We start from the raw sequence: 14,896 nt of genomic DNA on the forward strand, positions 1-14,896 counted from the left end.
AAGTCCATTCCATTCACAGAAGCTCGGCAGATACAGCACATGAAATCAGAAACAAGACTCCTTCGTTTTCTAGTTACCTGCAGAATCGGCAGGTGCAGTCAATGAATACCCAGTCTCCACAGATCATAAACTGTACTTATGCATGTAAATTTCTATGGCCTTTGGATCAATGGTTGCTGAACTTCTGTGACCATCCAATATAGCCATTTGATTCATCACAATGCCTATGATTTTGTCCAAGGGTTAATTAGTGAATTGTGCCCAACTCAGGGCACAGTATTTGACATGTACCGATAAAGGGTACTCAATTCAAAGTATCCTTTGTGGATGAATGAGTTTTGTTGGTTTTCGCTGCAACAAATTTGGCCACCACTTTCTTGGGTAGTTGACTAACCCAAGTTCAGTATACCCTAATTCAGGATAAATATGTACAGGTCCATGTTTCGGCTACTGACTTGCAAAAAAATACATCAATCCCTTCAAAAACACCATATCACAAAACCATTAGAACATTTTCAGCCTAAAACAAGTTTTATTAAAGAATTTCAGAATTAGTCGGCCCAACAGGCCACATCGACCATATATAGACCACTTATGCGCAGCTTATGGCTGTTATTGGAAGAAAATAATCCTCTAAATAATTGAAACAAAAATAAGTCATATTTACATCGAGCACCAACAGGAAATGTCATAATCTGCCTGGACGGTAGCACCATTTTGTGAACTCAGCGGTTTTTGCATAACAAATTGTTCACTCGGGACTAAAAACAATTCCTTTCAAATGAGCTTGATTGTAGTCGAACACGATTGCAAAGTTAAAATGGAGACTAGAATTGAAGCTCAATATACTTGGAATCATTCAACATAAATGCATAATGGTGGTAATATCACAGGTTTTGTAATCATGAAAGACAACCAAAGACTTCTTAAATGCAATAAGTCCTTTCATGACGAAAGAGACAGTTTGATTTTTGAGATCACTATTTGAACTGGTTTGATTTCACCACACGTATGTTCCAACTGCTCAGTTTGGAAGTTCATTAATCTCACCAATTGCGGGCTCCGTTTATTCAAAGAATGTGGTCACCTTTTTGAGCAAAACCGTTGAAAAGCTGAAGAGCCACTGAATGCGGAAGGCACTTACACACACATCACAAATATTGTGTACGCGAATCAGATACACCTGAAAACCATGGGAGCTTTAACTATTCAACTCTAATCAATAACCACCCTTTTCATTGGAATGATAGGAATTCACTGGAATGAAAAGAGTATTCGTTGGAATGCGTGAAATTGCAGCAGACTGCATTCGGCCTTCACTGACAACAGCAACCTTTCAGCATTTTCAGTTTTTTTTCTCTCCGAACTGTTTTTTTCCAGCATCAGCTCATACCCATCGTACATTATGCATTTATCGGTCATATCCATCCGCTATCCAGGCAGTGTGCATACAACATTCACTGCGTCCGTTCTAAACCAATCGGAGTTTGTTCTGATAATCGACTCCGGTTGGCTTAAATTGCTTTTCGACACTCGGAACATTTTTGTCAGTGCTCTTTTTTCCCCCAAAGCCGCAGTCACATCAAATAATTTCCAGTATGAATTGAAGTTCTTTTCGAATTGAAAGATATTTGACATAATTGAAGCCGACCTCTGCATCTATAGAGATGTGAACTATATATACATCCCACGTTAAAAACAGTGAGCGATTTAGAATGTTGTAAAACTCCATTATACAGAGTTAGAATTTGATTTGATTAAACATTTTAACTCGTTGGAACTTGAAACAGAACATCAATCATTTTTCTTGCAAAGAAACAGTTTAAGTAATTCGAACATTTATACAAAGGAGTACCATACAACTGTTACTCCTCGAGTAGGATTCGTGAGAACGCTATCAATCCCAGCTCTCTTCTTCAGCATCATTTGCCCCAGCAGCAAAACCACCAAAACCGCCTCCACCTCCAGCACTGCCACCAGCGTTATCATCACCACCCCAATCATCTCCTCCACGGCTACCTCCACCGCCAAACTGTGAAATATCAAACAAAAATATGTTAATCAAATTTTCATCGATTAGTGCTATCCTAAAATGTTATCAAATGGTCATTTCAAATATTTACCTTGCCATTCCTGGCATCCCGACCACCAAATCTACTAGCTCCGCCGAATCCACCAGTACCAACACTACCTTGGGCTATCTCCTCCAACCACGCAGGTACCTCTTGCTGAGACTAAAAGAACAACACAAAGAATTCAACTTACAGGGTTACACTGCTCGTTGTGCTAATGTAAAGTAGGACTGATTCTCAAACAGCAATCTTACCTCGGCTAGAGTTCGTACCAACTCTCTGGCTATCCTGTCGTCTGTGTCGCTGGTGAAGAAACTCGTCGCTTTTCCCAGATTACCGCAGCGTCCAGTTCGTCCGATTCGGTGTACGTAATCTTCGATATGTTCCGGCAAATCGTAGTTGATCACGTGTTTGACCTCGGGTATATCTAAACCTCTTGCGGCCACCGAAGTCGCGACAAGAATCGGAGCTTCTCCCGAGCGGAAATGCCGCAGGGCTTCTTCCCGTTCTCGTTGCAGCCTATCCCTATATAAACATTATTATCATTTTTAGTACATAGTCTTTTAATACAGTTTCAAACCCTTTAAAGTATAACTAGCCATATGTGACAACAGATCTCAGACTCAAATCCTTTCTCTGAATTCCCATGCGTTAGTTCAATTTGATAGCATTTTGGGCATGTTATGTCTAGGGTCAAAAGCTAAGTTTTGTCGTGGCATTTTTTGAGGGTTTCTCAGCTGAGGTCATCTTCAACGACAATGTCATATTATTGAAAACGTTTTAAGAGTCTAGTTCTGCTGCTAGGTGGCAAACCAGGCTCATTCTTAGCTCTGTAAAACTAGACCCTGTACCATTTTACATGAGTTTTAAGATCGACCCACTATCAACGAAGCTAATTAGCAACAGATAGTAGAGGTTCTCATAGAAGCCCAAGATTTAGAACCAATAAAGGTTCAACTGCTTAATAAATAAGAGATGTATCGACATACCCATGAATACTAGTCGTCGGGTATTTTGACTGCGACAACCAGGATGCAAGAAAATCTGCATTTCTCTTCGTCTCGACAAATACCAAAGTTCTGTCAGAACCTGAAAAAGATCAATTTTATACATACAATTTTCAACTGAAGTCGGAAACTATCTGTAACAAGTCTCGAATAAGTTTACGCACCGGTGGAGCTTATAATTTCCGTCAACTTCTCTCGCTTAGCGAATTTATCCACATTGTACACAACTTGGGTTACATCCGTGTTGGCGCCTCCGACGCGACCGACAGTCAAGAACAGATAATCATTCAGGAAATCTGCGGCAAGCTTTTGTATTTCGACGGGGAAAGTGGCGCTGAACATAAGCGTCTGTCTTTCGGATTTCGGCGGCATTCCCATCGATCCGACAAGCCGTCTCACTTCTGGCTCGAAACCCATGTCCAACATTCTATCGGCCTCATCCAAAACCAAGAATTTACATTTGGACAGGCCAACCTACAAATTTCAAATTATATGCCCTATATAAAATGAGTTTTTTTCATACATATTGAAGTGAACAGGTATCTTAGAAAATTAGTCATAGAACGGGTCATACGCCTTTACAAGTTTAACCCTTAATTTTGCCCTAATCCCTTGGACCCTTTTGTCAACCTAGTGACCTACCCTAACATCCTGCGCTTGAAATCGTACATTTTGTTTATTAATACACGAAACCCGCTCTTACATGTATGTTAAGTGTTTCATTATGCATAGAACGGAATCAAAACATACCTTGCCCTTTTCTATAAAATCAAGTAAGCGTCCTGGTGTGGCAACTAATATATTGCAGCCTGCTTCTACATTCCTTAGTTGATGGCCAACAGATGCACCTCCATAGACAACTACTGCTCGCAAAATGGTGCCGATAGCAAACTTGTACGCCTCCTGGTGTATTTGGATAGCCAGCTCCCTGGTAGGAGCCACAACTAAACACTGTGGCTCCTGAACCTGGCTAAAGGCTGAAGATTCCAAACCACTGCCGATCATAGCTGTTATAATTGGGAGAAGAAATGCGGCCTGCAAAATATATTAACTCTGAATATGAATATATCACTAATAAACCAACTATACGCTGAAAAGTGAGTTATTTACCGTTTTTCCAGATCCAGTTTGGGCGCAGGCCATCAAATCACGGCCATTCATAATGATGGGAATTGAATATTTCTGAACTGGTGTCGGTTTGAGGTATTTAGCTCTTTTAACATTTTGCATACACCGCTCGTAGAGCCCTGCTTGCTCAAATAACTCGATTGGCGCCGGTTTATTCGTACCGCTTACTTCCACTGGTATCTTATCATACTTATCAAAGTTGATACCAGCCTGTACAGAATGGAACAACTCATCTTCTTCAGGGGGTGGAGGTGGAATGTATGGAGGCGGGCGTTCTTTAAGAAAAGTAAAACACAAGAAACGTTTTATTATTCATCAAGGATGTCTCCGTCATACCGCTTCAATGAGACGCATCATATCGAATTATGATGACACTACGAAATTATCGAAAAAGCATCTGAACTAAGGATGAATTTCATCATACAAAGACTTATATAGATGGTCAAGACAAATACATACCTCCCTCAGCTCCAGCTTGGGGGCAATCAGCCTTTCTATGGCCCTCTTCGCCACACTGAAAGCAGGTGCTGCCGCCGCCGCCGCCGCCGCCACCACCACCGCCTCGACTACCACCACCATTTGGACAATCAGCCCGCCTGTGGCCTTCTTCTCCACAGCCGAAACAAGCATTGCTTCCTCCACCACCTCCGCGACTGCCACCTCCATTTGGACAATCGGCCCGCCTGTGGCCTTCTTCTCCACAGCCGAAACAAGCATTGCTTCCTCCACCACCTCCGCGACTACCACCGCCATTTGGACAATCGGCCCGCCTGTGGCCTTCTTCTCCACAGCCAAAACAAGCATTGCTTCCTCCACCACCTCCTCGACTGCTACCACCGTTTGGACAATCCGCACGCCTGTGTCCTTCTTCTCCACACTGGAAGCAACCCCGACCTCCTGAAATAATTGAATATGTATGACGAATAACATTTTGTACAACTGATTCTTCATTAATGCTCGACAATTGCAAAATTCCACAACCGCAACAATTGTGGCTGGTGACCACAATCCAACCTCTACTTTCAAATTGCCTGTTTTCCAAAACTTTCCCTTTCTAATGAATGGCAGTAGGGAAGACCCAAAGTTTTTGTCTTGACAGGAACAAGTAGTAGGCTAGGCTAGGCTAGGCTAGGCTAGGCTAGTCTAGTAAATATTCTGACTTTCATCTGGTATACTTAATACTAATAGGAAATTCTACAATTTACCATATGAAACAAAGATTTTAAAATTATCTAAGTTCTGATGAAAGGCATAGAGAACATAAAATTCAATTCGCGGGGAAAACACGCCAAGCAAAATAAACTTCCTTGTGTACTTATAAAATTCCCGTTGTTTCGAAAACCTGGGGAAATTTCCCAGGAGGAATTAGTTCCCTGTTTTCCGGAATCGTGATTACTCTTGTCATATAACCCTATACATCACAAAACAAGCCCTAACTAACAGTAAAACAGGGACGAGATGAAAGGTATTGAAATTTTAACATTGCCATTTTTCACTGTGACTAAATTTCACATTTCTAATATAAAACTTAACATACTAAACATCTGCACTTCTTAGTTCTCAAAAATAGGCTCACCTCCACCTCCGCTGGAGCTGAATCCCCCACCTCCGCCAGAACTGAACCCTCCACCTCCAGAGCTGAATCCACCTCTGCCGGAGCTAAACCCTCCTCCAGAACTGAAACCGCCAGAACTTGAACCAAATCCTCCACCTGAGCTGAACCCACCGCCAGAACTAAAACAATAAATCAAATTGTATAACAAAGCATGAATAATTCCAGGGGCAAATCTAGGCTCTGATAAACCGAAGGCTGCAGCCTCAAAATAAAGCATATTTGAATTAAAAGAGTCCCTGACCTCCATAAGAAAGCCGATTGGAAAACATCAACTCATTTTTCTAAGTATAAAGAACAACCCTTTTTCACTTTTGTTCCCATAACATTGGCAGATTTTCAAGATAAACTTATTTTATCAACAACGAATTTGAATTGTTGTGATTACAAAAATTTGAGTTACTGAACTGGATTGAAAATCCGGCTATAATGACAATCTTTAGATTGTATCATTGGTTAGTGCAGGTACTTTGAAAATCAAAGCGCATAGCAGTGGAAATAACTTACCCATTTGAGAAACCGGTACTAGGCGATTCATCCCAACCATCACCGCTGTCATCCACTCCATTAGTGTTGCTGTTGGTCATACCAAAACTACTCGTCGCAGGTTCATTGTTGTTGTTGTTGCCCCAGTTATCGGATGTATCTCCAAAACCATTACTTAAACCGCCTTCAAGGATATTAAACGATCATTTGCATGATTTTAACATAACAATGGCGAGAATAAAAGCCGTCGGAGATTTATTTTACCTGGCTTTGCAACAGCTGTGGATGCAGCAAATCCCATACCGCGACCAAAAGGCCGGCTAGAAATAGATCAAACGCAAAAAACATAATGATACGAACACAACAAGAAATGCTACACCAACCAGAACTAATGGTTAAAACTACAAATGATCTTCTCATATTGTTAGTATATCCCACATGAAGTAACCGTTATGTATTTATGGACAAGATTGATTTATGGGCAAGCCATATGGCATCCAGTACATGGTATCCCCATGATTAGCCTATACAACAGAATTAATAGGTAATGCAGTATGTTCACGTAGTAGTAACACTTACCCTCGTCCTCCAAAAGACATTGTGTTTCTTAAATCTATATGTATTTCAACGATTGGTTTTTCTATCTACCAGGTTTACAGCCCTTGGAATACGACAAAATTGTGTTTTTCAACAAATTCTTACCATAAATTCTGAAAAAAGAAAACATGTGACAGTTTTTTTCTTTCTAATAATGCACATGGTGATAGTTATAGACCAGGATGAAACAACAATTAAGGTTGTATTCTGATAACCAATGAATACCACATAATAGCATTATACCAGCATACAGTTCACAGGCATTTATGACCATAATTCCAGACAGAACTTATTGACCCAAATTTGGGAGTCCCCAGCAGGGAGTGAACTAGTTATAACAGAAATGCCATCTAAACATCTCGGTGCAGCAGCGCTGGCTGATGTAACCGATAATGAAAAGATGAACATCATTTGTTTACTTCTCACAGACCTACTCACTAATATACGTTTATCGTGTCAACATAATATGAAATGTCTGGAACCCTCATAAATTGATTAAGATAATTAGAAATAACGTAACACATGCTAACATAAACAATAACAGTGAACACAGCTGAAATTATCAATTAGATATTTTTGCATGTATCACATATCGAAAATAACGTTTAAAACACAATTCACACTATATTCTACATGGCATATGCCCATTAATCTCTAGACTAACTAAAAATACCATGGAGTTAGGGGTAAATCTAGCAGCTTAATTTCAGTACCAATGTTGCGGTAGGCCTAAAAGAGTAACTCACAGGATTGTTTTCAAGCTTTTTGAGCAACAAATCATTGCCAAAGTTGTTCAAAATAAAATAACTATCGCCAATTTCATCGATCCTGACAAATGACATAACTTAAAACTAGCATTAACAGCTGATTTGCACATGACATGTAAACAATGCTAATATACACGAACCCAGAAGTTTATCGAAATACCAGGAATCAAGGATCTAGCTATTTTTTTCGATTAACCCAAACTTCACCCCAATTAACGAATCAACATAAAACCTTTTGCAATATCACTCTTACGCTTGGGGCCTGCTATATTTCAACTCTTGGGCACAACATATATCTAAATTACATCGCAAAATCGGTCATGTTGTTCGTACAAACAAGTACAGAATATACTTAGATGTCAATCAAGAACTTTTGAAAACACCTGTGAAGGTTTTGTGATCCCCAGCCCCTTTCCTGCGAGATCACCTAGAATTTGGATGGGCATCGCAGAACTGCATTTTTCCACGCACACCTGTCAATCAGCACTTAAATTGGCTGGTGTTTCATGTACTACACCGAAGTTTCAACACACTATAACAAGCTCCCTTGTGATTCTATATAGTTAAGCGCCGCGACCGTCTGATACTGATCCTTAACAGCCAATTGTTTATCGGAACTTAATAGCGGATAAATAAACAATATAAACACAAGGTCTTACTGTGATATTTCGAATTTATTAGCAGTTCATATTTAGCGCCATTCTTGCGAGATTATCAGCAATCCGGAAATAAAAATCCAAGCCCATACACTGACAAACCCCTGTGCAAAAATACAAGTCATAAGCCCCATGGGTCAAAAACCTGCCATGCATCTTAAAGACCAAGCTTTATCTAAGGACAATTTCATAATCGGTCAACTATTAAGATATGCCCAACCAAGAATATGAACTAACAAGAGTGTGGTGAATATTTTGAGTGAGACGCTAACTAAATGGGATGTTTTTGGGACATTTACATTTTCAAAATTATTCACATTTTTGTAAATCATATATTGATAAATTTTTCACCTCAGTTTCACACTAACCCCTGTATGAATCTAGGCTGAGCTCTCACTAGTAGCAAGAATTATTTCCCGCGTCGAAAAAGAAATGGCGGCGGCGGGCGGCATGCCTATAAAATCCGGCATCATGCTTTGATTATTTCTCCTTTTTTCGTCAATAAAATTCAATGACATTCGAGAAAACCTACCAAAAACGACACTACATAACCATACATTCAACCCAAAATAATCGGCTTGGATAAAATAATTACCTTTAGTTAATAGATAAGAATTTTTGCTGCCAATAGAGCTGGTTTCGGAGTTTCAGTACAGCATCAATGGAGAGAGAGGAGTACGTATGTATAGTTCGGGGATGAGGCCTCGTGTTTAATCGGAATATATCTCCGCTTTCGCCCGCCAAAACTGAAATATACGAATAATCTGGTAAATGTAATCATTTGCTTGAATCTGAATTCTCAATATTTAATTTTTCTACTCCTAACGCCTAATTAGTTATATATTATTCTATTTAGAGGTTCGATATTAATATAAATTTTAGAACTATTTGATTGCGGAGTAAAACTGCCCAAATTTCTGTGTCATCCACATCACTCGCTTACCACAGTTGCTTAAAAATGCAATGAAGGTCGAATCCCTATATTCAAACATACAAAATCAAAGGCAACACTCTTTTCGAAATCACAGATTGTCAAGAATCCTCAATGCAACATTTTAATCGCGTTCCTTCGAAAAAAACCTTTTACTTCATACGCCTGTTTAGACATGAGTAACAAAAAATCTGAATACATAAAATTCTTTATTCTAAATATATCACAATTTTTCAAATGCTTATAAAACAGTAGTCAAGCAATTCAAGTTATTATCAAGTGCTGTTTGCTGTCCACTGGCTATATAATACCCAACATTCATCTTTCATTCCACAATGGGATCTCCCCAGACATATACTTTATCAGCTGCCGCAGTTATTAGGGTATTTTTACTAGGATGATGAGCTAATGAATGAACCACAGATGAGCCATGATCCAAAGTATCCAGGAACTTTGCCTAAAAACCGAAATTATGAAAAAATAACATATTTATTGCAATAAAAATCAGTATGAGGCTCAAGTATTCATGATTTGCTTATGGAGATGTTTTCATACTGCTGAGTCTATCGTTACGTACTTCAACTAAATCCCAAATATAAACTTTTCCATCTTCAGAACCGCTGAACACTTTTGTATCGTCTGCACTTAAACAGCTGTCAATCTTGTAGTTATCATTTTTGTGACCAGTGTACCTAAATACAAAACATGATCAACTCAATAAAACAAGTACAACAAATAAGCTCTTCGAGATCTGCCACAAATATCCACACATTAATTCAACAATACAGTAGAACCAAATTTATTCAGATCATTTGAGACTGAAGAAATTCATCTTATTTATAAGAAATATGGATTAAAAATCATCACATTTTGCATACATATGGTGGATTGTAAATGATATCCAGATTAGATCAAAATCCGGATTAAACTGATCTAAATGAAGCAGGTTGCTACTGTAATGATTTTAAGTACTTCCACATCATGAAAGCCAAATCTATTTTTGAATATGAGGATCATTCTAAAGCATTTTAAGAATGGCGGACTTACTCATTTAACATTTCTCCAGTTTCCTTATCGATAAGTTTCACCGAACTATCAAGGCTGCTGACTAACATACTCTGTCCGTCTTTCGATAAGTGAACACACGTGACAGGCTCTGAAATAGAATAATATGTTCCAGTCTCTATCACAGTGTATTACATATATATGAAAAACAAATTGATAACTAGGGTCCAGTTTTATAGATCTATTAGAAGCATAAAGCCCTTCATTAAAATCATTAATTCAGGATAAAAATTTGTAACACAAAATAACACAAATACTCTCGATACAGTAAGTGAGTCCCACAATTTACACAAAATTGTTTTGATCTTTTTTTCAAAAACTCCAGACTATTTCAAGTCTTGATAATTAAACCAACCCACTATATCAATAACAACAACTGTTCTTGATTGAGGTTTCGTGTGGAATCCTTCTATTTTCAGAGTTCATTTCAATATAAACTCTGAATATGGGTGAAAGGATTCCACCCAAAACGTAAAGGAAAAACAAAACAGTTTGAATTGATATTGAGGCTATATCTTAATGAGAGTCTGAAATGTTCTTCAGGAAAAGTGAATACTGCAGATGAGTAATTCGAATAAATATGTGCTCAAGGAAACATTTCGTACTCTTATGATCCTTAGTGTCGGATTTGATACTTTATGATGGGTTTACTTACGTCCAATGCAATCGACAACCATCGAACCAACTCTCAAATCATACCGCCGTATCGTACAATCAGCTGATCCAACTAGTATCTCATGATCTGATACCTGTATCGTTGTTACGCTATCCTTCGCTTCATTCAAAACCTTTCAATAAAAAAAGTAAAGCACATTTTTGTCCTAGTGAAGCAATCGCATTAAAAATGAGGCTGACAAAATCGATCGAGTTAAACAAAAGTCAAAGCTTATAGGATTGGAATATGTGTTAGAAAATAAGTAAATGCTTGTTTTTGTCATAGTTGGTCAAAGGTTAGTCAGTAACCTGTTTGTGGTTTAGTTTCACGATTGGATATTTATCATATTGAGCATACTGAGTTAGCCAAGCCATGTTGATAAAGATTTACTGCATTGAAGCTTGATTTAATTTTCTGCTCTCATCATATCTACCGAGACATTGTCAATTGAATTTACCTGAACTGGTTCCATTCGTCTGCTTTTGACATCCCATATTTGAACTGTTCCGTCGATTGATCCAGACAATATGAGCGTCGATTGTTCATTGAAGGATACACAATTAACTGTTCCTATTGAAGACAATAGAATAGCTGTACTACCGTCATATACACTTCATGAAAGATCTCTTAAATAAGACATTTAGAGGCAAGGATAAGCGTAATATTCTATTGATATTTTTGCTGTATGAGCTAGTGTATTTGTTGTATCAGCCTTCACTGGATGGAGCAATTAAGGGTTTCGCCAAACGACATAGTAATAGACCTAGCATTGCAAAGTAAGCATCAGCCTTCGGTATGCTATCGATTAGGCCTAGTGCTTACCAGCATGTCCTCTGTACTTTCTCAGGACCTTTCCCGAGGCAACGTCCCAGTATATGACAGTCTTATCCAATCCGCAAGAACAGATATTTGTATTATCGCAAGAAGACTGAGCATCCAGTACTTCATAACCGTGACCGCTGTATGTTTTCAGGAGAGTCGAAGTGATCGGATTCCATAGTTTCAACGATTTGTCGCTTCCACAAGTTAAACTAAAATTTCCGTCAACTAGAAGAAATTACAAATAAATTGCCATCAGTATTTAACTAGATTTTGTCAAAGTCTAGTTAGACCAAGGCTTACACATTACAATTGCACACCAAACAAAGGAATTATAAAGGATAATCTTATTTGGCGAGTATTAGTAATTTTGTTTTATTTAATTGAACGTTTTTTAAAGTTGAATGAAGTTCTCTTTTTAAACTTGCCGTTAAATCTCGCCGATCGCACAGCTCCCTGTTTGCAATCTAATGTGATTATCTTCTTCATGATAGCTGGGCTTTTATTTCATTTAAAATGACATAATTCATATTTATTTTATTGGGCTGTAAGTGAACAATAAAGGTTTTATTGAATTGAATATATGCCGGCTTTTCCCCAAGTGAGGAAGTCACTGGATGGCGGATGGTGCTTCAAATAGTTAATTCGGGAAAACACATGCATATGATGGATGGAGCATTGTTTTACATTTTGCATAAAAACTATTCTCGTGTTTCCTATTTTTCAAGATAGCAACTATTTACCACAGATCTGTTTAGTTTTATGGGGAAATAAAGCAATTTGATATTGAACTATTTCCTCACTATGGATGACGGGCGGGGGCGTCGTTCGTTCGGGAAATTGAAATAGCGCCATCTGTATTTGGCATCGTGTAATTTTTTAGAAAGGAAATCGACACTTTTGTAGTTGAAATATGACATCGTCTGGCGATTTTTACCTACGTTATTACGTGGGGCACAAGGGCAAATTCGGCCACGAGTTTCTGGAATTTGAATTTCGTCCCGATGGTGAGTAATTAAGTGCCGTTTCTTGTCTGCTCAATCAAAGACCAAGTTAAATTAAATTTTATTGTATTTAAATCATCACAATGTCGTTTCAGGGAAACTGAGATACGCCAATAATTCGAACTATAAGAATGACACAATGATCAGGAAAGAAGTAAGTGATCTGTTGAAAATGAACGTGATTTAAAATAATGCACAAGGAAAAAATCATTTTCTGCTTTTCCTAATCACAAATTTTCGGATCCATTATTTACCTCGGGTGGGACATTGCCGGTCCGAGTTTGACATGGTTGTGTTTCAAAATTTCAAAACCCATTAGCAAAATCTTGATGCGACAACTAATTTTATTAAATGATGAATCGTTTCAGGCCTATGTTCACCGTTCAGTGATGGAAGAATTAAAACGAATAATTGAAGATGCGGAGATCATGCAAGAAAATGATTCATTATGGCCTCAGCCCGATCGAGTTGGACGACAGGTGAGCTAGCACCCAGTAACTTGAAATTTTCTGCATCCCATGAAAAAAATTTAACAGAACTTCCAGAGGCGGATACATTTCCTAACCTTCCTAAAAAGAATAGCAATGATTCCAATTTGACCTGCCAAGACTTTGGCCTACAACACCCCCCTATATTCTCTTTTCCCCTTTTTGAACAGGGTTGCTCAGCGAAGCCAACTTTTCCTTTTTTTGGGACAGGGATCATTCATTTATTATGTACGCATAAAATTTGTTGACCCCTCCCCTTCCCCTAATGCGTACGTAATGAATGAATGACCCCACATGTTAACAACAGATTCATTTGTGTTATGTTCTTTTGCTTCAATACTTGTAAACACTGTAGACACTTATAGGGGTACGGCACATAAATCCTTGTTTTGAAATACTTTGCCTAATTGATTGGGCACTGGGGATGCCACTTAGACATCGTTAAGTGAACAGTATTTAGAATTTTCACAACTTTCCAGGCCCCTTTATGAGTTCACCTCATTGATATCAAAATGTCTGTCATATTTTATCAGGAACTGGAAATTGTCATCGGCGATGAACATATTTCCTTTACAACGTCAAAAATTGGTTCTTTAGTAGACGTTCACCAGAGCAAGTAAGTTATGAAAAATTATTATTGATTTCCCTGGATACTAGCTCGAATACCTGCCTGGTATTGGTAAATATATTGAATTCGGATATTTTTATTTTTTGCAGAGATCCAGAAGGCTTGCGTACATTCTATTACCTAGTTCAAGATTTGAAGTGTTTAGTGTTCTCGCTCATCGGATTACATTTCAAGATCAAGCCTATCTAAACTGGAAACTATTTTTTCTTATCACGAGTGCATTTCTAAATGAACAATTCTTCGACTAATGACAAACAAGGCATAAAAAAACTCAACTTATAGGTAGAAAGTGCTGCATCGCGATACTTTTTCTGTGTCTGACCTTTTTTTTTAGATTTTAAATTGAATAATAAACATTGTATAATATGTATTTGAATTGTTGTTGTTTGCTAAATTTTTTTCTGGCCCAGTGTATGCAGAGAAAGGGTAGTGATAGCTACCACCTAGATTTGATCAAATTGTTGCAGCATTAATGATTGGTGACCTTCACGGTATACAAATTGTTCTTTTATAATTTTCACTAAAAATCAATTTACTTATACCGGTACATTGAAATTTCTTGCTTTACCACAAATCAAACAATTATCCAATTAATCTAGTCAAACAGTATAAGATTAATCAGCTGATCAATTTCAACTACTAGTAATCTACTAAATCAGTGAGAGATTAAACCAATCAAGGAATTAGAGTCTGTCTTCCTACAAACAACGTTTAAACCTAGTTACAACGGCAAAGAACATAAGCTGAGGAATGCGTGTAAAACCATAGGCTCTCTTCAGAGCATTAAAAAAAGATATTGACCCATTTCTGTTATCTATTATTATGCTATTATATGATATGATCGTCAAGTGAATTGAAAGGGATTCGAACCTCCACACTGAAACACATAAATGTCATCAAAAATATTTTAGAAAATTGTCGAAATCTATTTTCCCCTTCTCAATTTTGAGGATTGATCGATATATTTCCAAGATTATTTGT

The 14,896-nt window shown here is 37.9% G+C and overlaps 3 protein-coding genes across 4 annotated transcripts; 1 reads left to right on the plus strand and 2 right to left on the minus strand.

Moving 5' to 3' along the window:
- Positions 1 to 519: 519 nt before the first annotated feature.
- On the minus strand, positions 520 to 9,243 carry LOC141898253 (ATP-dependent RNA helicase DDX4-like). Its single transcript, XM_074784079.1, has 13 exons — positions 8,921 to 9,243; positions 6,885 to 7,015; positions 6,570 to 6,625; positions 6,327 to 6,489; positions 5,784 to 5,941; positions 4,667 to 5,104; positions 4,190 to 4,482; positions 3,830 to 4,114; positions 3,244 to 3,553; positions 3,062 to 3,161; positions 2,327 to 2,597; positions 2,124 to 2,234; positions 520 to 2,032 (listed from the first exon to the last, which is right to left on the minus strand). The coding sequence occupies exons 2-13, from the start codon at positions 6,902 to 6,904 to the stop codon at positions 1,898 to 1,900; spliced, it is 2,340 nt and encodes a 779-aa protein (XP_074640180.1). The 5' UTR covers positions 6,905 to 7,015; positions 8,921 to 9,243; the 3' UTR covers positions 520 to 1,897.
- Positions 9,244 to 9,488: 245 nt separating this feature from the next.
- Positions 9,489 to 12,359, minus strand: LOC141899850 (WD repeat domain-containing protein 83-like). Of its 2 annotated transcripts, none has more exons than XM_074786418.1 (7): positions 12,224 to 12,359; positions 11,799 to 12,023; positions 11,434 to 11,540; positions 10,977 to 11,109; positions 10,304 to 10,412; positions 9,834 to 9,948; positions 9,489 to 9,713 (listed from the first exon to the last, which is right to left on the minus strand). In XM_074786418.1, exons 1-7 carry the CDS (start codon positions 12,282 to 12,284, stop codon positions 9,582 to 9,584), a joined length of 882 nt encoding a protein of 293 aa, XP_074642519.1. In that variant the 5' UTR covers positions 12,285 to 12,359; the 3' UTR covers positions 9,489 to 9,581. The 2 variants fall into 2 exon arrangements, with proteins under 2 accessions (XP_074642519.1, XP_074642518.1); XM_074786417.1 differs by having other exon boundaries at positions 11,434 to 11,546.
- A 282-nt stretch (positions 12,360 to 12,641) lies between these two features.
- On the plus strand, positions 12,642 to 14,285 carry LOC141899488 (protein mago nashi homolog). Its single transcript, XM_074785841.1, has 5 exons — positions 12,642 to 12,802; positions 12,895 to 12,953; positions 13,168 to 13,278; positions 13,821 to 13,903; positions 14,005 to 14,285. Exons 1-5 carry the CDS (start codon positions 12,709 to 12,711, stop codon positions 14,102 to 14,104), a joined length of 447 nt encoding a protein of 148 aa, XP_074641942.1. The 5' UTR covers positions 12,642 to 12,708; the 3' UTR covers positions 14,105 to 14,285.
- The last annotated feature ends 611 nt before the right edge of the window (positions 14,286 to 14,896 follow it).

This window comes from Tubulanus polymorphus, chromosome 2, assembly GCF_964204645.1.
Source record: "Tubulanus polymorphus chromosome 2, tnTubPoly1.2, whole genome shotgun sequence".
NCBI classification, from domain to species: domain Eukaryota; kingdom Metazoa; phylum Nemertea; class Palaeonemertea; order Tubulaniformes; family Tubulanidae; genus Tubulanus; species Tubulanus polymorphus.

What these genes read in the sequence shown, in the direction of transcription:
- LOC141899850 (XM_074786417.1), bottom strand. Translation starts at nt 12,284, where the DNA reads ATGAAGAAGATAATCACATTAGATTGCAAACAGGGAGCTGTGCGATCG. An exon ending in GACGAATGGAACCAGTTCAG is followed by an intron (nt 11,110 to 11,433) that starts GTAAATTCAATT and finishes TTTTATTGAAAG; the next exon opens with GTTTTGAATGAAGCGAAGGA. An exon ending in ATATTTGGGATTTAGTTGAA is followed by an intron (nt 9,714 to 9,833) that starts GTACGTAACGAT and finishes TTCGGTTTTTAG; the next exon opens with GCAAAGTTCCTGGATACTTT.
- LOC141898253 (XM_074784079.1), bottom strand. Translation starts at nt 6,904, where the DNA reads ATGTCTTTTGGAGGACGAGG. An exon ending in AGTACCGGTTTCTCAAATGG is followed by an intron (nt 5,942 to 6,326) that starts GTAAGTTATTTC and finishes TTATTGTTTTAG; the next exon opens with TTCTGGCGGTGGGTTCAGCT. An exon ending in TGGTACGAACTCTAGCCGAG is followed by an intron (nt 2,235 to 2,326) that starts GTAAGATTGCTG and finishes TTGTTCTTTTAG; the next exon opens with TCTCAGCAAGAGGTACCTGC.
- LOC141899488 (XM_074785841.1), top strand. Translation starts at nt 12,709, where the DNA reads ATGACATCGTCTGGCGATTTTTACCTACGTTATTACGTGGGGCACAAG. An exon ending in ACACAATGATCAGGAAAGAA is followed by an intron (nt 12,954 to 13,167) that starts GTAAGTGATCTG and finishes GAATCGTTTCAG; the next exon opens with GCCTATGTTCACCGTTCAGT. An exon ending in GTAGACGTTCACCAGAGCAA is followed by an intron (nt 13,904 to 14,004) that starts GTAAGTTATGAA and finishes TATTTTTTGCAG; the next exon opens with AGATCCAGAAGGCTTGCGTA.